The sequence below is a fragment of the Mesoplodon mirus genome (genome assembly GCF_964341445.2).
Source record: "Mesoplodon mirus genome assembly, chromosome: 17".
Classification (NCBI taxonomy): domain Eukaryota; kingdom Metazoa; phylum Chordata; class Mammalia; order Artiodactyla; family Ziphiidae; genus Mesoplodon; species Mesoplodon mirus.
This window is the reverse complement of record NC_138993.1, coordinates 78,151,236-78,173,462: the sequence shown is the minus strand read 5'-3', so window position 1 is coordinate 78,173,462 and position 22,227 is coordinate 78,151,236. Positions and strand designations below refer to the sequence as shown.

Here is a 22,227-nt window from a genome sequence, read left to right as displayed (position 1 = left end):
CACAGGGACTGGCATGAAACGTGGGCTGGTTTGACAGACTGCAACCTTGAGTTCCGTTTTGACGTGAGACTCCCAGTGGCTACTCAAGGGACAGAATGGGCGGGAGGGCCACACAAGGCTGTCCCAAGGGGGAGGGTGGCCGGGCTCCCTCCTCGCAGCCCACAGGCCTGAGGCCCAGCCCCACAGGTTGCTTCCAAGTGAAACCTGTCCCCTGACACCGCACGTCAGAGCTGTCGCGCAGCCTTGCGGGGGTCTCTGCCCTGCTGATCCCTTTGGTCCTGTGTCCCCATCCGGAGAAAGAGCCGTGCGGCTGGCCTCTCCCTGCGTCGGATCCATGCCCTGCAGGTGCTCTGTGGATGCAGGTGTGACAAGCCCGGCTGCTGCCGTTGGCCCTTCCCCCCATGTGACACTTCTGACAGTAATGGAGAATTGAACAAAAAGGACCTTGGGGACGCCCTGTGGGCAGCCATGCAGAGAACCGTGCCTGCTTCTGAACAGTGGCAGCGACCTCGCCTTGCGGCTCTGCGGAGCCCCGGTCAGACCCACCTTCCGCCCAGGTGCTCTAGGTCCACGAGGCAGGAGCTGCCCTGAGACACGACGGGGGGTCCCACCCCAGCAGGGCCTCGATGCCGAGCAGGGAGGCCAGGGGCAGAGCCTCCCTCATTTCGGGGGAGGAAGACCGCGTGGTCCCTTCCCGTGAAGTTACTGCACATAAATGCAACGCGGCTGGCTAAAGGGTGGTGGGAAAAATCACTGCAGAAACCACACCGAACCGAGCCTTCCCAGGCTTGTACTGCCTTGTGACAAACTACATGAAAACACATAAGAGACTTGGAAGGCACTTTTCTGCTGTCCCGGGGAGCCAAGCGGGCCCGCGTCTCCAGCGAATGAACGGCCTGCGTCTGCTCTGGCCGCCGCGTCCTCCCCGCTTCCTCCCCGGACCTTCCAGCCGCCCCCGGGCTCGCGCCCTTCGCACAGAGACGCTCAGCCCACGGTTCATGCTTCGTCGAGGCTGGAGCGCGAGGCCGCCCCGTCTCGTCTTAGCATCGGCCAGAGAGCAGGGCAGCTCCTGTGACTGACCACAAGGCCCCTGGATGCCGTAGCCCGACGGGAAGGACGCGGTTCCTTCCAGCCAGAGGGGCCCAACACAGAGACGCGACCTGAACAACATCGCTTTGGAACCCCGGGTCCTTCAGCACACGGCACCCTTCTCATCCTGACGCCCCAGCCGCGTAGGGAGGGAGAGCCCCGGTTCTGACCTGGAATTCCCACCCAACCCTTACGGAGAGGCCACAGCTACAGTCAAGTTCAGACGCAGCCCCGGCCCCTCCCAGACCCCCCAGTAGTTGTGACCTCAGCAAGGGAGGATGACTTTCAGGCACAAAAGCAACGGGAGAGACAAACTGCTCCCCCAGCACCTGCTTTGTCCCAGATGCCGGGCTGGCACCGGGTCCAGCCGTGCACTCGGTCCGGGATACCTGCTCCTGCAGACAGCCACGCAGCCTGCGGCCTGACACCCCTGGGATGGCACCGTTCCCCCTCCCCACCTCCCTCAGGGCTGCTGCCAGTGTCCCTAAGGAGTGGAGCTGTCCCCAGCAACGGCTCTCCTAGGACCAGTGGGTCTGCGGCTAGCCTGGTCCCCGGGACCTTGTCAGAAGTGGGTGTCTGCCCAGCCCCGTGTGCTCCAGCACGGGTGCTGGTTCAGGAAGTCCAGTAAGCACTGCAGTCGCCTGAGACACTCCCAGAAGTGGCCCCTGAGGCCCTGTTGCTTCTCTCACCACCAGCGGGTGAGCAAAGCCATCGTCGGACCCGCTGCCCTGGTGAATCTTCCACGCACCAACTCAGCGCCTCAGAGGACGCCCTGCTCCACGCTGGTCAGTGGCCGGCTCCGACCCAACTGTGGCTCAGCCACAGTCTCGGCCGAGAGACCCTCACATCACACCTCCACTGGATTTCATCCAGGTCTCCACAGAAAGCACACAACTTCCGAAGTGTCTCCTAGCACGCAGGGCTGCCCGCGGCTGGGTGTGTAAACGTGTTCTGACCCGGTTTGCACACGTCCCCACGACTCGAACGTCCTCGTCAACCTTCCGCTGACTCTGCTCGGCTGCCCGTCCTCCCACTGCCCTGGAAACAGTAAACGTCAGGGCGCACGACCTCACACGTGGGAAACTCGGCCCTGGGGTGACCGCACGCGCGATATTGCCCGGGGACCACCAGGGTCCAGCTGACAGTGCTGGGAAAGACACTGGAAGTTCTCTCCTCCGACGCTTCGGGCTGGAAATAGGAAACGGGCCGGGACGAGCCGCTGCCTCTCGGCCAAGGCCTGCATGTCCTGGTTTCGGTCACAGCCTCCACATCCTTTCCAGGCCTTGCTGCCCCTCAAGCAGCCTAGTGGTTTAGCAACGTTCGTGCAAGGACCCGCCCATGCCCCGAAGGCCGCTCTCTAATATGAGGGCTGCCGGACCCGACAGATGTTGCAGACAGGGTCTGTCTGTGACTCTAGCAACTAAGGAAGGCGCTAGATTAGGGTTGGGACTGTGTCTCCTTGTCCTGTCAGGATCTCTTCTGGGGGAAGGTCATCTTCAAATCTCCGCTGGGCCCACAGAGTTTACTACATTCCAACAGGGGAAAGTGATTTTCAAAGACAAACACCAAACAGATAAGGGTGTGATAAGGAGGCTGCCTGGAGCCAGAGGGACGGAAGAGAGTGGAGACAGACGGGAGCAATTATCCCCGACCACAGGGTCCAGGCAAGAGGCGTCGTGGCTGAGCCAGGACCAGGGAAAGTGAGAGCTGTGGACACACACACCGAGGAGAAGGCGGTAACACCTTAGAGAACTAGAAGAGAAGAGCAAACTTAACCCAGAACCAGTAGAAGCAAAGGCACCAGGAAAGGCTTAAGCAGAGATAAAAGAAACAGAGAACAGAAATGCAGCAAAGAGAATCGAGGCAACCGCAGGTTGGTTCTTTGAAACTGTTAACACAGTTGACGTGCCTTGTTTGGTGCTCGGCCTTATCTGCCGACGGCGTCCACCTTCCTGCCCCGGCCTGGGAAGAGGCCTTCCAGCCCTTCTCTGCCTTCACTGCCTCTCCCCTGTCCGCCCCAAGGGCCCCCCAGCTGCATGTACAGGTCGAAGCCCCATGAGTTCAGGGCCTCCCCCACCCCCCAGCCCCCAGCTCAGCATCGTGCAGCTGTTCCAGGAAGCATTCGGTAAAGAAAGAACTGGACGGGTGTGCAGGCCCTTTGGTGGAGCACGGGGTTGGAGGTGGGACAGCGTGTGAACCTGGCCACCACCCTCCCACCCCTGCCTGCCAGGAACCCCGTCACTAGTGGGCCCTCACGGGGAAAGCCCAGTCCCCCCTGCACAGCCTCCACGTGGGTCACCGTGGACCTCACAGGCTTCCTCCCCGATGGCCCTCGGATCCCCCAGCACCCCAATGTCTGCCTGCCCAGCCCAGCTCAGTCCTGGGCGGGGCAGAGACCAGCTTGGCTTCTACACAGGAAGGTGAACGGCCGAGGAGACTCCCGTGATGTCAAGACCCGGAGCAGGGGGTGCCGGAGGGCACAGCCAGGACCCCCTAGCACAACACTCGAAGGAACAGAAGCCCAACAGACGGAGGCCGGTGCCCTAATCCTCTGTGGGAAACGCGCTTCTACCGCTAAGTGACATCCCATCAGTCCTTCTAGTTCAGGGGGTTTTAAACTATGTTCCAGGAAGATGCCAGGGTATGCGTCTGTGTGTGTATCTCTGTGTGCGTGTCTGTGTGTGTATATGTGTGTCTGTGTGTGTGTCCGTGTATGTGTCTCTTGTGTGTGCGTGTGTGTGTGTGTGTGCATGCATGTACATATGGCTGGGGGTGGGCGGAGGCGGCAGTTAACAAGCTGCTTTAAGCCCTTAACTTCTGCATCCCCGGCCGTGGGGACCAAGCTAGACTGCAGAGCTGTTGGTGAAATCAGGGACTCTGATGTCTGGGCAAGGAGAAAGCGAGAACTCATTCGTCAATGGGAAAATATCAAAAGCTGACTCCACTGAGGGCATTCTTTGGACATCACTGGAGACTAATGCTGTAACGGACAGAGATCATGGAGGAGCCATTTGTAATGATTAGATTCCACCCCTTAGCTTGAGGAGAGTAAAATGTTTACAGGCAAAATTATACCATGTTGGGCTTCCCTGGTGGCGCAGTGGTTGAGAGTCTGCCTGCTAATGCAGGGGACACGGGTTCGAGCCCTGGTCTGGGAGGATCCCACATGCCGCGGAGCAACTGGGCCCGTGAGCCACAACTACTGAGCCTGCGCGTCTGGAGCCTGTGCTCTGCAACAAGAGAGGCCACCATGGTGAGAGGCCCGCGCGCCGTGATGAAGAGTGGCCCCCGCTTGCCACAACTGGAGAAAGCCCTCGCACAGAAACGAAGACACAACACAGCAAAAATAAATTAATTAATTAATAATAAAAAAAAATTAAAAAAAAAATTATACCATGTCTGGGACTTGCTTCAAAATACCACTCAAGATCGGTCATGAGTCGACAATGGATGAAGTTGGGAGATGGATACAGAGGGTTTGTTATACTATTCTGTCCACTTCTGCATATATTTAAATTTTTTCTCTTGCAAAAAATTAAAATAAAGAGAAAGCAAGGGCTTCCCTGGTGGCACAGTGGTTGAGAGTCCGCCTGCCGATGCAGGGGACACGGGTTCATGCCCCGGCCTGGGAAGATCCCACATGCCGCGGAGCGGCTGGGCCCATGAGCCATGGCCGCTGAGCCTGCACGTCCAGAGCCTGTGCTCCGCAACGGGAGAGGCCACAGCAGTGAGAGGCCCGCGTACCGCAAAAAATAAGAAGAAAAATAAAAATAAAAATGGGCAAAGGACTTGAATACATGTTTCTCAATAACAACCAGAAACAGATATATAAAAAGCCAATCAGCACACGTAAAGAAGCTCAACATCATTAGTCATCAAGGAAATACAAATCCACGATGAGACCCCACTTCACACCCAACAGAATGGCCAGAGTAGAAACAGACGATAGCACACACTTTACTCATGGTAGGTCTACGTGTAACATTTTGAGGAGCTGCCAGACTGTTTTTCAAAGTGGCTGCACCATTTCACATTCCCGCCAGCTGTGTGCAAGTCTCCACCTTGTCCACATCTTCACACACCCGTGAAAGCCCAGGGCAGCCACTGTGATCCTGGTGATACATCAGGATGATGGCCGGTGCAGGTAGAGGCGAAAGACCAGCACAGTCTGATACGATGATGTGGAGATGAGACAGAAACGGCAGACGGTCCAACCGCATCCCCCCGAACCCTCTCAGAGGTCAGCACTGGCGGCACAATGATTTGGCAAAGTTCACTATTGTGAATTAACTAAGAATTAACTATTCTTATAGCTCTCTTCCCCAAAGCACTGCATCAACAAGACAGATTCCAAATTGAAATGATCAATGAAAAGTCAGGTTTGTAACCTGACTGATCAAGGTTGGCCCTCATACGTCCCACAGACAAACAGTTGTAGACATGCCCTCTGCAAAGACCTCTGAACCACGGCTCTCCTGGTTTTCCACTGACCCCTTCTCTCTCCTCAGTCTGGGAGAGCCGTCGTCACACCCCAGACGTAGGAGGAGATGCCAGGCTCCTGACTCAAGGACAGATGTTCATACACGCGTGTTTTTGCCTGAACCTTATACACCATGATTTAAACTAATTGCCAACTTTCCCAGCCCACCCCATCCCCTAAACTTTTCTTCCCGTGGCCCAACCTTAGCTGCTAAGACACCACATGAGGTTGTAGAATGTACCCTACAATCCCAGGGGCAATGCTCACTTAGCCTAAGATGTGAATGGCACCCACTCAACCCTGAGTCCTGGGGTGGACCGTCCACAGCCTGGGAAGCTAGGCACTGACCTTGGGGGTGCTGGATTGGGGCAGGGGCTTTCCCAGGAACACCCACAGCTATAGGGGCAGCACTCCCCCCCGCCGCCGCGTACAGCCCCACGAACCCCATTTGAAAGAAACAATGCACATTCTTACCATTTGCTTTCTATTCTCCACCAGGTTGATGCCAATAATTCCTAAGAAAGATCCGAAGCCCAGCTGACACCAAAGGAAAACAAGGGAGAAAGCGCTCAGGTTACACGCCTGGCAGCCTAATGCCGACAGGGAACAGTGACCACCCACCTCAGGACATCCTATCAAAAAGCAAGGCCAGCCATCCCCCCCTCACAGAGCCCGAAGCACTAAGTGGCAGGTAGGTTCATGCCCGTTGGGGTGGGCTTCTCGGGATCCATCAAAGCCAGTGATCGGAATAGAAGCTGCTGAAACAGACCTGTCTCATCTTCTGTGTTCAAATGTTTTAACTCCTACGTCAGTTTAACTCTCGATTCCGGGAAAAGAGTGTCACGTGCCCCCCACCCAGACAGCAGAACTTCCTCATGGTGACCCATCCTCCACGCCTGGTGGTCAGGGAGAGGCCCGCCTGAGAGCTTCTCCTGGGCCATCGTCGGAGGATGGCTGACCCCTCAGGGAGGATCATAGGAAGCTGGAGCCAAGGGTGTTTCAGACACGGACACGGCTGACACCCCTTAGAAATGAGCTTTTGACTCAGGTGAGCAGGCAGACAGGTAATCTTGGGGCAAGAAGAGGTGGGACGGGGGCTCCAGCCCAGGCAGGAAGGGCACCCAGGGGCTCCTGAGAACCAGTGCTCGGCCTCAGCTCTCGGCCTGGGTGCAGGTGACGCTGGGACATCGGAGAAACACCACGACTGTGCTCGTCTTGCATCACCCGAGTGTGCCCCGGGGTGCCGGTGGCCTCATCCCCCCACACCCACCTGGGAAGAACTCCTAAGCTTCCCCTCAGCCTGAAGAACAGAGTTCCAGCAACGCCAGGGGAGGCACCGCTCAAAGCAGCCGGTGACAAGCCCCTCTCAGAGGCACAGGGCTGCCCCGAGACCCCGCACGGGAGCCCGCCCAGTGGGTGACCCGCGGTTCTGCCCGGCCCGTCAGATTCTGAGTGACCACGCGAAGCAGGGGCAGCAGCCTGGGGACAGCCGAGCGACTGGCCCACGCAGCTGTGGCATCTCTAACCATGGTGCCAGATGTAATGCACTAAAAATGAGACCTATTTATGTCCAAGGATGTCTTTACCTACAAGTATTATATCTACAGAGACGGACGTGAATGCACAGATGTGGTTTTCACCAATAATTTAAGAATTCTCAAGGAGTGAGGGAAGATGAGCATTTTCTTCAAAATATCACAATCCCACTCCAACATAAATGTATTAAAATATATCTATTAAGTTTCGCTAAGTTGCATTTTTTTGGATTTGAAAAAATTCCTCTTTCCAAAATGTTGAGGTGTTTGCATCTTCTCACCCAGTGTCTTCCTGAGACCCGCCCTTGCTGTAAGTCTCAAGGTCAGATGCCGTGTGTCCACAGAAGGGACTCTTATCCACATTTTCTTTGAGCAGACCTCATCTGTTATGTCCACTGTTTGCTTTCAGAACGGTTGAGCTGAAGCCAATTTCACTCTGGCTCTCACCCAGGAGTCAGGTTCTCTGCAGAGCGAGGCTCTGAGCACACCCAGGATGCTCTGAAGGTGACCTCCAGGTGAACTCCTGAACCAGTGACGCGTAGAGAACACTGCAAAATCCTACTCAAGACTGACCTGCTCTGCAGGTCACCTGGGGGGATGCGTGCTCACAGCCGCTGGCCTCCGCATCGCCAGCTCCGCTCCTGTCCCGGACACAGGCCGGGAAGCAGAGTCTCACAAGAGTTCACTGAGAAACCTATTTGCACAGACACTATTTACGTAGGTTTACTCAGAAAGTATACACAGGAAGATAATGTAGATTTATAAAGCACAGATAAAATATAAAAACAAAGAAAAATAGGGCTTCCCTGGTGGCGCAGTGGTTGGGAGTCCGCCTGCCGATGCAGGGAACGCGGGTTCGTGCCCCGGTCCGGGAAGATCCCACATGCCGCGGAGCAGCTGGGCCCAGTGAGCCATGGCCGCTGAGCCTGCACGTCCGGAGCCTGTGCTCCGCAACGGGAGAGGCCACAGCAGTGAGAGGCCACATACCGCACACACACAAAAAGAAAAATATAAAGAGAAAATGAATGATATTTGTAAAATATTTTAAAATATTTTCATCCTTGCTAAAAATGTTCTCAACATCAGGCCTAATCTGGACGATACCTCTAGTGAGAGTAATGAGATTCAATAAGCTTCATTTTTTAAAGTCTTGGTTCAGCACTTTGTGACACAGCCCCTCAGGGCTCTGGCGCATTTGCAGGACATCATATCCGATAAAAAGCAATTTCACAGACGCTCCCTGAGTGCGATGCAGATGCTTGGAGCAAATTTTACTGCCCACAAATGGACATAATTCCACAGTTCAGAAGTCTGGATGATTCTGGATTTGGGGGCGGCTGTTGCCAGGTCTGGCTGGGCTGTGGGTTTACCTTGTGGGGTTATTGCCCAGAAGCGGAAGTGAGGACCACGTCAGCTCGTTTTCCTGCTGATCCCATGCGGTCCCACGAACGCACCTTCTATCCAGGTTTCGTGGCATCTTTTAAAGCTCTGAGTCCAGTTTCCGAGGGGTGGTTTGCTCAGCTTGGTCTCATGGGGCTAAAATCCAGGTGTCACAGGGCTGGTTCTCCCCAGGCACGCTGGGGAGACTCTGGGCCAGGGCCTGTTGCGCCTCTTGGCTCCGACCCCTCTCCTTCCCCTCCCCCACCTCTCAGGACCCTGTGCCCCACTGGGCCACCTGAGCATGCAGGATAATCGCCCTAAACCTCCACCTCGGGGGACTGGGGTGGAGAGTGTCAGCAGCACACGGACATCTGTGTCCCCGCGGCCCCCAGGCCCCCCGACCGGCAGACCCCAGGAACCGCGCCACTCACAATGATCCCGGGGTAGTAGCCGCCCATGGTCACGTTCTCCGTCCTGGTGGTGGCAGCCAGGCCGACGGTCAGGATGGAGGTGGACACCACCAGCAGAGACCCCACAAACCACAGGGAAGTCTTCTTTCTTCTTGCAAACCCTTCTGGGGAGGACAAACAAGGAGCCAGCTGGTAAGGGGCTGGGCTTGGGGAGGGGGGCCCCAGGACCTCGAGCGCATCCCGGGTCAGCCTGGCTGTTTGCTGTAGCCCCGCTGCTCGCTGGCAGGAGCCTGGGACGCGCTCCCCAGGGACCACCACCGCCTGCTTCTTCCCCGCCCATCCCCGTCCTCAGAGCGGGACCCCTCGCCACCCCTCCGCCCGCCCTGAGGACTCACCGTCACCTCCTACAGGGCACCCAGACCCCGCCGGTACCCCTGCATGGCCGCCCTCCCCTGTGGCTCCCACCGCACCCAGGGGTTTCCAGGCACTGTCACCACCCACACGTCCGGACGACGAGCCCCGTGAGGGTGGGCTGCGTCCCTGCCACCTGAGACAGTGCCTGCACATAGCAGGTTCTCCGTAAATATCAGGGGCTGGCTGAGCCCTCCCCGGGTTCCAAGTCCCCCGACGGCCTCCGCCCTGGCTTCACCCCACACGGCGGCAGCCACGCCGGCCGCTTATGGAGCACCTGCTCCGCGCCTGGTCTTACTGAGCACTTTACCTGCATTACCAAGCACCCCTGGGCCTTGCCAAGTCCGTGACCCGGGGCCCTGCCCTACTCCACGACTGCACAGAGGACCTCTGCACCCTGCCCTGGGCCAGGCCGAGCAGGTCCCACACAGAGAGGGGGCACGCTTCCCTCTGGGATGGCCAGCACGTCCACGCCGCTCCGTGGGTGCACTTGTGCCGCCGTGCCCACACCGAGCCGTTCCCCGGAGGGCCGGCATCCTGCTGTTCTTCCACTCCTGGCTCAGCGCCAAACACGCGGGTGATCAAATGGGAGGGGGTGGAAAGAAAGTATAAAATTGTGCAGAGCCCGCCGCTGCCCACCTGCACGTCCATGAACCTCTCCCCTTGTCAACAGGCCCCAGTTATTGGATGTGGAAACACGCCAGCTGAAAGGTGGCATTTTCCAGCCTCTGCTCCAGCTGGGTGATTGTGTTCTCAGCAAATAATCTCCATCTCAACAAGGAATGTTGGGTGGGACCTACAGGAAATCTCTTAAAGGAGCCAGTCCCTTTGCCTTTCTCCCCTTCATCCTTCCCGCTGCCTGGAATGTGAACATACAGGTGGAGCCCCTGCAGCCACTTTGCACCATGAGGGAACCTTGACACTAGAAGTCGCTCACACAGAGGCGGAGCGGAAAGACAGCCCTGGGACGTCCACCTCCACACTTTGATCAGGAAACAGAATGGAATCTCCAGACTAGAAACCACTACTTTGGATGTACTGGTATCTGTAGCCAAACCTAATTTTAACTGCCACAGAACTCAAGAAAGCAAGAAAGGAAACCTTCCATCACTGGCACCTTCCTCCCTCAAGCCTTGACTTCTGGATTTTGTGTGAACCGGTCTTCCTCTCGTGTGTCTCAGGGAAGGCAAGGAAGCCTCACTTACAAGAACCGTAATTGTAATAATTATGACAGCTCTTCGATCTCAGATATGCCTGTTCCTATGTAGTCATCAGCCACCGCACAACGGACGCAGAGACACAGGCCAGGCACAGGGCAGGACGAGACTCCACACTGAACACAGCCATGCTGGTGTGTTTCGTTTGTTGGAAGGTTAACCATCTTCATCCCTGTGACTCCGAAACAAAACAGGATGAAAGAAAAACGTGGTGCTTCTTCCCACAACAAAGTTTTTTGAATTGATGTGTGTGTGTGTGTGTGTGTGTGTGTGTGTTTGGTGCGGAAGCAGCTGCTCAGTTGACCTCAACCCCTGTCTCAGATGACCCCAGGCCCCCCGCCCAGACTGTGCCTTTGAAGATTTACACGCCCGTCCACAGTCTCGTCAGCAAAGTTTAACGGCAGGTCAGGGTCACGCCACCCAAGAAAGGGATTGTCACGCACTCAGAAATAAATTACACACAACTCTGAGTCAACGTGCTCACTCAGAATCACTTGGCCAGCCCGGCAACGCCGCTTCTACCCACTGGCCTGGCGAGGGCGAAGCTCTCAGGAAGGTCACTTCATTTCCTGCGAGGCCCTCACCTCCCTTCACCTGCCCTTTCACTGCTGTTTTCTCGTAGTTTTTACTGCAAATATATAAGAACTGTTGAGGGTGAACCATTTATCGGAGTGTCTACAGAAACACAGCCACAGGTGCTAGGAGACGATCTACGCCTTTGGGACCCAGCAGCCCTGGGGTCCCCTTGGTGGGCTTTTCTCTTGTTCGCTATTATTCATGGCCTCTTACTTGCAAAGTCGTGTGCATGCAGACAGCAAACACTTGTTTTCCTTGCATGTATTTAGAGCCTGAAACCGAGGATACAAGTACAAGTTGGTTTGCCCCAGAGTCAGAAAGATCAGCGGTTACAGCCGATCTAGGGTGTCTGTAGGGAAACGGGACAGAAATGGCAAAGCCACTTTGAAAATGAGTGCATGAGAGGAAAAAAGAAGGCTCCCCTCGGGCGACATTCTGCTCTGGGTGATTAACTTTAGAAAGGCAGGTACATTGGAAAACAATGGACACAAAAGTTGAAAACACACCCTCTTCTATGTTTTGGAAGTTAGTGAAGCTGTTACCATGGAAGTTGATGAGACACTCACACCAGGGTCGTCCAGCAGTCGTAGGGGGTGGCATTCCAGACTCCGCCCCGCCCACCTGCCCCTCAGGGTCACCTCTCCCGTGTGCCGCCCGCCCTGCCAGCCCCCGAGCCCCTGAGGATGGACCCAGAGCAGCATCGCCTCCTTATTAGAGGCTCTCCTCAACTGTTCTTCCTGAGGTTCCGTCCCTATCTCCGTTGTAAAGTGTCTTTTAACAGCAAGAAGGCAGGGGTTTCCCTGGTGGCGCAGTGGTTGAGAGTCTGCGTGCTAATGCAGGGGACGCGGGTTCGAGCCCTGCTCTGGGAGGATCCCACATGCTGCGGAACAACTGAGCCCGTGAGCCACAGCTACTGAGCCTGCGCGTCTGGAGCCTGTGCTGCACAGCAAGAGAGGCCACGATAGTGAGAGGCCCGCGTACCGCGATGAAGAGTGGCCCCCGCTTGCCACAACTAGAGAAAGCCCTCGCACAGAAACGAAGACCCAACACAGCCAAAAATAAATAAATAAATAAATAAATAAATAAATTTTAAAAAGAGCAAGAAGGCTCTTGAAAGTAAATTTTCTGGGACTAAGTATTTGAGAAAATTATCGAATGCTCTCCTCCTCAAAGGACTTTTTTCTATTTTCCCTAATTTAATGCATTACACATCTATTTATGCTCAAAATAATTAACTGATGTCTCAGCACCCGCTTCAAACCACAGTTCCAGCCGCTGGGCTTTGTCTCTTAGCTCCTGTGGGCCCATCTGGCAGACCCCCTGTGGCGATATTCTGGTTCTGAAGGTTCTTGGCTCCGCTTTGATTTGTCCCTTTAGGGCAGTCGCGTGATGAGCAGGGACCTGAGGGGCCCCACCAGGCAAACGGTTTTGCTGGGACCTTGTCAAGTCCGTTAGTGACATTCTGACAGGTTACGTCAAACATCTCCTTCGGGACCGTGTAAAGCTTCCTAGGAGCCATTTTCAGTATAACTTCACCATTTCACCAGGCTTTCCCTAGTATGACTTTCCCTCTGAAACTTCTACATGACAAAAATCACAAGATGCAAGCTGTCCTCCTTGTCAGGATTCGTATTGCGAGTTCCGAGTTTACCATGAGGTCTGGAGAGACAGGCAGGTGGGAAAGGAATGCTTCTTCTGAGTGACCTCATCCCAATGACACAAACTGGAATATTTTGATTCCAGGTACAACAGGGATGACAAAGAGAAGAGTCCCAACCTTCAACAGTCTTTATAAATAGAGGGCTTTGCATAAAAAATAAGACGAGAAATAACCTCGAGAAAAGAAGGTAGGGTATCTTTCTAATTGCCGTAAGACATATGCGTTTTGAGGTCAAGTTTTGGAGAAAAGGGGGTCCACCTTGAAGGAAAAAAACAGAATTCCCTGAATTGTTCCCTCGGCCATCCTGTCCCGTTAGCAGGAGTCTTTCTGTGTGTGTTGTTACGACTGAAGCACCCTTACGGCGGTGCCCTGACTCCTGGTTGAAATCTCCACTATGAGGCTTATAGCACTGGTGGCAAGTCACACACACGCTGCCCTAACTGTCGAGGGGCTGCCAGACCTGCCGAGGCATCGCACGCAGCCCGCTCTGAGCCCTGCAGAAGGAGGACCTGAGAGCAGGGGCCCTGGAGACCGTGCTTGATGCCGGTCCCCGAGCCTGTATCTCCTCATGCGGAATGAATGAGGGAACCGCGGTTTCCTGATCTGCAAAGCGGGGGCATGACAACCCCATGCTGGCCTGCCTCTTCACTGTGATAGGATGCAGTGAGAGAACATCTGTGAGAATTCCAGATGCGCGTCTGTGCGCATAATGGACATATGGTCGCGGGTGGTGTTAGCGTTAAGGTGAAGCAGCACTTACTCCTACCCGGTGCTCTCCACCTGGGAGCGGAGGGGGCACGTCTGGGGCTGTGGGGCTGAGGCCAAATCTGCGTCTCACCTGCCTGCTCACTGTTCTCCTGACTCCAGCCTGTGCAGAATGTCGCTCCCCAGGAGCCCTGCCAGCTCCCTGCACCTGCCGCCTCCCCTCCCAGCCTCCTCTCAGCCTCTTCCCAACCTCCTTCCAGCCTCCCCTCACAGCCTCGTCCCAATCTCCTCCCAGCCTCCTCCCAGCCTCCCTTCCCAGCCTCCTCCCAGCCTCCCCTCCCAGCCTCCTTCCAGCCTCCCCTCCCAGCCTCCTCCCAGCCTCCTCCCAGCCTCCCCTCCCAGCTTCCTCCCAGCCTCCCTTCCCAGCCTCCTCCCAGCCTCCCCTCCCAGCCTCCCCCTCCCAGCCTCCTCCCAGCCTCTGTGGCTCCACGATCATGTGCAAGGATGGAGCAGACACAGGGGCTGCCCCCCTCCGCACCTTCTCCACTTAGTGGAGCCAGGAAGGGGGCGTCACAAAGACCAGGGTGGGGGCAGTCACCTCGTCACCCCCTCCTTGCCAGGAGGGCCGGGCCTCCCAGAAAGAAGAATGAGCTCATTTAATCATGTCATCTCGACAGCAGCCATGGGGGCTAAGCAACCGTCCCAGGGAAACAGACAAAGGCACAAGGACGTACCCTCAGCCAACAATTTCCCTTTTATTTTGTTTTTACACAGAACACATCCCCCAGGGCACGAATGCAGACATGTAAGGTAGAAAATACCCATAATCCTGTCCCAGCTACACTCCAGTTTAGTATTTTTAAATAAAAAACCAACTCTCAGTATTTTTTAAATTTAAAGTTCCTCCTCAGAAGAAAATTCTAAGTCAAAAATGCTATTTTTGAAATCAAGTCATTCTAATATAATGATGGTAATAATTGTAAGTAGTTAATAACTAGTCATAACAACTAGTTGTCATTATAATAAGTAATTGTTTTCCAGGAGGATGGTACACGTGTAGGTCAGTCTGTCACAGAGCATTTGGCTTTACAGGGCAGTGGGTATAGAATTGTTTCTTTTAGGAAGAAGCCGGATGCCTTGATTATCATTTAAAAATCAAGCAACATCACTAATCTGTTTTTTTAAGAGACTTTGCAAAGCCACTGCACACAGGGCTGGGAGGTAAACCCCTGTGTTCTCCACTGGACCCCCTGTGAAGCAGCGGCGAACCCCGAGGCTTCACCACCCCTCCGCCCGTCCGTCAGAGCCCGGCTCGCCGTGGAGCTACCTTCTCTTTTCTTGAAGTCTTCCCGGCCTCCCCTTCAGGAAAACACCCCCATTACTCCCCTCCCGGCCACTTCCCGGTAGAGAGACAAAGGCGCCGGCTTCCTGTGTCCCGCCGCCTGGCTTCAGCTGCATCGGGCTTGGTGGGAAATCCGCGAATTCGAGATTCCGTGAATTTACGGGGGAGAAGCCTGGGGAGGGCGCGGATGAGGCGGACAGCCGCGCGAAGAATGCCCTAAGGGCCTTGGTCACTTTCAAGCAGGAAGAAGCCACCTGGCCCCACGAAATGACCTTTTCCTAGAAATTTTGGGAGCCTGAAATGGGGTGGAAGAGATGGCAAAGGAGTGCGTTGTAAGGTTTATACGGATCGTCGTCTATTGCTCGTAGTAAAGGACAGCGGAGAACGAGACCGGGAGAGACGGGCGCCAAGTCTGGACGCTCAGGAAAAAGCGGAGGGAGAGGGCCTGTGCCCGCGCCCAGGGGCCCCGGCGGAGCTCGGGCGCCGGAAGACCGGAGCCTGGCTCACCTGTGCGCTCACCTGTCGTGTCCAGCAGGGCCAGGGGCCCGGGCACCGGCGGCGGGAGCGGCTGCATCCCGGGGGCTGCTCCGGGGGGGAGGGGCTGCTTGCTCTCCCGCTGCGACAGCGACCGTGGGGCGCGGTGGCCGCGAGGACCAGATGCCCGAGCACCGCCCCTCCGGTCAGCGTCTGTCCGCTCGCCTCCTACCTGCGCCCCGCCCCTCGCCCCGCCCACGCCCCGCCCCCTGCCCGCCTCCCGGTTTTCCCGGAGCGCAAGCACCAGGGAAGGGAAGGCGGTGCAGCGGGGGACTGAGAGCCAGCTCCCACCCCCCGCCCCCCGCCCCGGGCTTGGCACTGGCAAACCTTTAAAGGTGGGACGGTATTCTCAATAGTATTGAGAATCTGGGGGAAGGAACCCGCGTGCGCTGCTGGTGGGGTGACGCCCGCTGTGACCACAGCAGTGTTTGGGAAAGTCGAAGATGGGTCCCTACAAGCCAGCAATTCCCTGCTTAAGGACAAGCCCAAAACCTGTGGTTCCAGGCCCAGGCTGCCCTGAGAATCATCTAAAGACCCTCTTTTTAAAAATTACTGCTGTCCTGGGCCAACCCAGACCAGTCCAATCCGAATGTCTGGCAGTGAAGTAATTGTTAGGGGCCCCAGTCATTCTGAAGGGTCTCCATTGGGCAGAAAAACTCTGACGTGTGAGGTTTGCACGCAAAATATGCAACACAGCTCTGTGTGTAACGGCAAAGCAACGAACATCAGGACGAGGGATAGATTTACGTGTCCAGTGGTTCACTACGTGGTGAGGCTTCCCGCACCAGCAGGAAAAACTCGAACCCAGCGTGGAGCAAAACCGCAGTTCGTGGTGTCGAGGTGAGTATAACACCACCCGTGTACAGGCTTCAGGCATGGAAAGCGGTACCACTCGCTCACAGTGGCCCTCCGCAGGCCGCGTTGGGCACCCACCCCACATGCTAGACACCGTGCCCTGCACTCGGGAAGGGCCGATGGACAGAGGTCCTGGTGCAGCGGGCACCCTTCGGAGAAGAGACAGTGGCCAATAAATACAATCACCGAGGAAAATGCAGGGGGTCGGGGGGCCTGAGACGGCCACACCTGCTGCGGCAGGAGGGAGTGACTCGGAGAGCAGGGCCCAGTGGAGACGTCCCGCCCGACCAGGGGGCGTGAGGTGGGGCCGCTCGGCCGTCTGGGAAGGAGCCCCTGGGCAGACCGGGGGTGGGCCTGGCACACAGTGGGCGGCAGGAGGTCTTACCGGCGACGCCAGGGCCCCAGGGGAGCCCACATCAGAAGGGTCACTGAGGGGGTTGTAGGGCAGCAGGACGGGAGCCAGGAGGCCGGAAAGGCGGTTAGGATCCAGGGAGAAGTGACCGTGGTGTAGAGCAGGCGGTGAGACATGGTCACGCCAACCTCATACCGTGCAGACACACAGCGGGTGCCCCCTAAACACCTTGACTTCAGCCCCAGTGAGCCGGAGTTTGGACTTCTGGCCCCAGAATTGCACGAGAATAAATTGTGTTGTTTTAACCACAATACACAGTGGTACGTGTGAGGCTTAAGGGCTCTAAACCAGAGTCTCCGTCCGTGGAGGGTGTTGGTGGGGGGCCTGGGCTGCGGGGAGGGGGAATCAGCAGATCCCGCTGAGAACAGGCCTCGGGGCTGCGGCATCTCCTCCCCCAGCCCACCTTCAACAGGAAAGGCTGAAGGAAACCAGAACACGTCGCCCCGAAGTATGTGCCTCTCTGACATAAAAATTATTTGGAGCTGAAGGAGCAGAAAAAGTCCCCCCTTCTGCCAAAAACAGGAAATAAATTCTCCTTTACCGAGACCGACTCTCACCAGCCGAACGACAGCCCAGCGGCATCTGCCGGCCTCACCCCGTGCCTTCCCTCCTGTACCCGCTGCCCTTGGAAGCCGCACCTGCTCCCCTGCGTCCTGCCCTGTCTGTCCGAATCTGCTGCTTTCCCTGGAGACGCTCCCCAAGCTGTGTGATAAGCTGCTTTTCTCTTGTTACTCTGCCTTCTGTGTGGGGGTCTAAGCCGAGAGCTCAGAGGGTGGAGGGAACGTCACTCCCCTCCCCCATGAGGCCCCCCCAGTGGTGCCGTCCCCACTGTGGATGATCCTCCGGGGCCCAAACAGAAGCGATGACGGAAACCATGACCAGCAAAGAGCAGCAGCAGTAAGAAACACCTCTGCAAACTCACAGGAGACCCCCCCCCCTCGCATCGCGCATAGCCCAGGAGGCTGTAGAAGATCATCCAGAAGGGAGCGGTCGTCGTGGAGGCGCCTATTCGCCCATTTGTCGGAATTGAAAGGTAATTCATAACATTTTCTGCCAGGAGGCAAGTCTGATTCGGTTGGCTGCTTTGAAAACCAGACCCGACTCTGCCAACCGGAGCCCAGTGTGTGTTGGGAAGGAGAGCCACACGGGGTCCAAGTGCTGTGTCCACACTCGGCCCTGCCAGCCCGGCCGCGGCCCACCGAGGCTCAGGGGGTGACACTCAGTAGGGTCACCCAGCCATGCGTGGCCGAGCTCACGCCCGCACCCCAAAGGCAGCTGGGTGGGCTGGACCTGTGTGTCGTTCCAAAGTGCACTGAAAATATCCTTTAAAAATGTGCATGTGTTGCCAGAAATGATACCCTTTTCCAACTAATACGTTTACCGCAGGAGATTTTAGATGCCAACTGGAGCTGGGCAGGTTTTGGGGAATTCTTTCAGGGCTCCGTGAGCAGGGGATCGTGAGAAGCATGGCAGGCGTTAGTGTGCCCACCCCCCCCCACACGAGCTCCCCCTGCCCAGGTGAGGAAACCGAGGTCCAGGAGGCTAATCGCCGTGACTAGAGCAGACCCGGGGCTCCTCCAAAGCCTGCATGTGGACCTGGCACGGACATTTTTAGAAGTCACCCCCAGACACCCCCGCCAGGAGGCCAAGCAGCAGAAGCACAGCGTAGGAGGCACTGGCTCTGAGGCTGATGACACCGACTGACACCTGATCCCCCGCGGTGGCCTGAGCACGCCTGCATCCAGCCCAACTCTGCAGTGAGCCATAGTCGGGGATCAGGGTATTTTTAAAACGTAATTTAATTTAGCTCTTGCAAAGGCAATTATGAGACGATGAGGAAATCTGTCTTCTATTGGTCTGAGGAGGGGCAGAGGGTCTGGACCAATTATTACTGACGTTAAGAAGATAATTGATTAAACCAGTTATGAACCCTCGTGCCAAGTTCCTTCCTGCTCAGTGTAATATGTTTGAAGTATCATAAGTCCCCTGCCTCCACGTCCCTCACCTGAACTCAAGTCCCCACTCCCCCCAGAAACAGCCGCATCCCCTCAGAGGGTCTCACCCAGAGGTCCTGAATGGACCTGGATTCACCCTTCAGATGGGCGGGGCAGGTGGAGATCGGGGACAAGGCTGACACTGGTCGAACACCTATCAGACGCCTCGCCCTGTGATCACCGCTGCTCATGTCTGCCTTAGTTAATCGGTACAATGTTCTACCCATTTCACAGATGAGGAAACTGAGGCACTGAGAATTTAAATAATTTTTCTGAAGTGAAGTAGCTGGTCAGTGGCTGAAATAAGATATGAACCAGGTCAGTTCGATATCAAGGCATAATCACATCCTCCAAGCGGGAAGGCATGTATTTACTTCACTACAGACATTTAATTTGATCTTTCATGCGTGCAGGCAACAAGCATTTATTGAATTTCCTCTATATGCAAGATCCTAGGAGAGCCATGAAGATAAGTCATACAGACCCGCCCTTTCAGAGCTCTACACGTGAGAAGTAGGAGACATAAAGCACACCACTATGTTAGAAAGCAGATGGTAACAGTAGCAGCGGTGGGAGCGGTCACTGTGCTAGAGAAGGGATAGGGGTCCCCAGGGACGTGACCCGGCCCCTGCGGAGATCCAGGCCTCCCCGGTGACCTGCTCGGTGACCTTGCCTTGCACCGGAACCCCCTAGGGGCCATTAATAATCCCGGGGCCTGGACGCTCGAACCAGGGTCTCTGGAGGGAAACGAACGTCTGAGGTGCCCAGGTGGTCCGTGAGCAGCAGGAATGGGAAGCAGGCTTTCAGGCCGAGAGGATGCGGAGGGGGGAGGTGTGCACAGTGTTGTGTCCGGCTGCCTGCGCGGGGAGCTAAGTAGGGGGGGCAGGCTTTCAGGGGCCCAGGAGCAGGGCTGTCGGGAGGGCAAGAAATCACCATGAATCCGAGGATTCTGCACGGTGGGGTCTCCCTGCATCCTCCTCATGCCCGCGGCGGGGAGGGACTCTTCCCAGCATGAGGTCCAGCGTGACCCCAGCTGCCCCTGGAGACCCGTCCAGCACGGAGTAGCTGACAGGAGGGGCTGGCTCGGCCCCCACACTGTGAGAAGAGGGACTCATCTTCCCACAGGCCGCATCAGCCTGGCGTCCTCACAGGCCCCGCACGGCACAGGTGCACACACACCTGGCTGGCCCCCTGCTCCTGTCTGGGCTCCACTCTGTCACAGTGGCAGGTGAGGGTGTGGGCACATCTGGCCGTCGGTCCTTACAGCCTGCCCCCGGGGGCCCCTGCCAAGCTCAGATGGCCTTTGGTGGCTGGCGGCCAAGGCTGGCCGGGTGCCGACCCTCCTCCCCTCGCCCTCCGGTCACTGCCTCCCAGTTACCTGGCTTAGGCTTCGGAGAAAGCAGAGACGGGAAGTGCCCCAGGGATTTCCGCCCATCCACCCTGCCCGGCCTCCCTCCTCCGAGGATGAATCTCACAGGCTCCAGCTGGAACAGGGGAGAGGAAGAGGAGTCTAGAACTTAGTTTCTTAAATTATGATCAGGGTGACATAAAAGTACATGACCAGCTGCCCAAGAAGGGAGGCTCAGCCCTCGATCCTGTGCAGGCGCAGGTGGTGGGCAGGGCGACCCTGGCGCTCACTCGGTGCTGTTATGAAACTGAATTCATCACGGCCCTTCTTTTGTTCCCTGCTTAGAACCACGTCCCGCTCACGGCAGGCGCCCAGGAACACCTTACGGATGGAGACTGAACAAGCATGGCCCCCACCCCTCTCAGCACCTGCTCCCACCCAGGCGGGGACCCCTGCTGGACGCACCCCTCTCCACGGGGTCCTCCCGGCCCGGCCCCCTCGAGGGGACCCGGATGGAGGACCCTTCCCCCCAGCCTGTGTGAGCAGATAGGGGTCAGCAGCCTCTGAAACCAGGACCGCCCTAAAAAGAGGGATTAAAAGACCCCTAGGAACCATCCAGGAAGCTCCTTTGCCAGCCACAGGCCAGGCGGGGTCCAGATCCAGGGCCCCTGGGCCCCTGCGCAGGCAGGACCCCTGTCCATTGCGGGAGCGCGTGAGAGTCTGGCCCTGCGGTAACCGAATACCCTGTGATGAGCCGGGAATGAATAATGCAGACCGGAGGCCAGGGAGACTCAGGGCCCCGCCTGCCTGTGCCCGGCGAGGCGGCCAGCCAGACGGGAGATGTTCTCAGGGACACAAACGGTGTAAATTGCAAACACTCCTGGGCCTGTAACCGTGATCTCCCGGCCCCCCTAGTGAGCCCAAGCAGGGAGGCTCACCTTTCCAGGCTCTCAGTCCCCATGGGAAGCGGGAAGCCCCCCACCAGCTGACTCCCCGGTGAGGAGGAGGAGCATTCCGGGCCTTGGATTGGCAACCACAGCTTGCCTGCCGTCCCCTGGGACGTGCAAGCCGTCGCCCTGAGAGTGGGGCCTTGCCCCTCACAGGCCTGGCCTAGCACCCGCGCCCTCACCAATTCTGGTGTGTCGGGGAAAGGCGGCGCCCTGAGCGTCCAGGACCCACAGGGCTGGGCAAGGATCTGGGGCTGGGAGCCCCCAGGCTGGCCGCCCCCGTCGTCACACCCCGAGGCCCTGGACCTTGATAAGCTTTCTCCCCTCGGCCCTTCGTCTTGGACGTAAGGAGCCTGAACCTGGAAAAGCAGTGTTCTACAGTCACTGCGGGACTGAGGTTTGGTTTCGACAAAATCAGATGAAGGCTTCTTACCTCCATTTGACATTGTCTGGGTAAAGCCTGGGAGCCTGTCTCACGTTTATTTTAATCCCACGGCCTCTCAAACTCTTCTTCTCTTAGCCAGCAAAATGCCTGTAACGTGGACGCTGTATTTTCACTTGGGGCCCACAGAGTGTGTCTGAACACTCGCAGGAGGGGCTGGGCCCACCGTGAAATTAGAGGAGGTGACCTGAGCCTTTGCTGAGCTGAGGTCGGGTGATGATATTTTGCAGTTATGTTTAGTTAGTTATTGTGTTGACCAGAATCAGCCCATATCGCTTGAATCACCCCAGAAAACCCATGGGGCTGCCTCTCCCAGGCTGCAGCTCCACTCAAACAAGTGGAAGAAAGGGGGTTTCTATGTATAGACAGCAGGGCCTGACGGGCTACCAGGAGCAGCAGAACGAAGCCACACGGGACCCAGCCGGACAGGGAGCAGGGCAGAGCTGCAGACCCAGGGGCCACAGGGCTGTGCCGGCAACTCTCTGAGTGTGGAGGGAGATGGGGACAAAGTGTGTGCGCGTGTGTGCACGAGTGTGCATGCGTGTGCGTGTGCATTGTGTTGTGTATGTGTATGTGTGTGCACGAGTGTGCATGTGTGCGTGTGCATGAGTGCATTGTGCTGTGTACGTGTATGTGTGTGCACGAGTGTGCGTGCGTGTGCGTGTGCATTGTGCTGTGTACGTGTATGTGTGTGCACGAGTGTGCGTGCGTGTGCGTGTGCATTGTGTTGTGTACGTGTATGTGTGCATGAGTGTGCACGCGTGTGCGTGTGCATTGTGTTGTGTGCGTGTATGTGTGCATGAGTGTGTGTGCATTGTGTACATGTGTGTTATGTACATGTATGTATATTGTATATCTATGTGTGTTATATGCATGTGTGTACATGTGTG

The 22,227-nt window shown here is 56.6% G+C and overlaps 1 protein-coding gene across 1 annotated transcript in view; it reads right to left on the bottom strand.

Moving 5' to 3' along the window:
- TMEM255B (transmembrane protein 255B) overlaps positions 1-15,469 on the bottom strand; it is a 32,800-nt gene extending 17,331 nt beyond the window's left edge. The window contains exons 1-3 of the mRNA XM_082602423.1: positions 15,325-15,469; positions 8,916-9,055; positions 6,044-6,106 (exon numbers count right to left, since the gene is read on the bottom strand). Coding sequence (XP_082458549.1) covers positions 6,044-6,106; positions 8,916-9,055; positions 15,325-15,379 — 258 coding nt within the window. The 5' untranslated portion in view covers positions 15,380-15,469. The remainder of the gene's footprint in view (positions 1-6,043; positions 6,107-8,915; positions 9,056-15,324) is intronic.
- Between the last annotated feature and the right edge of the window lie 6,758 nt (positions 15,470-22,227).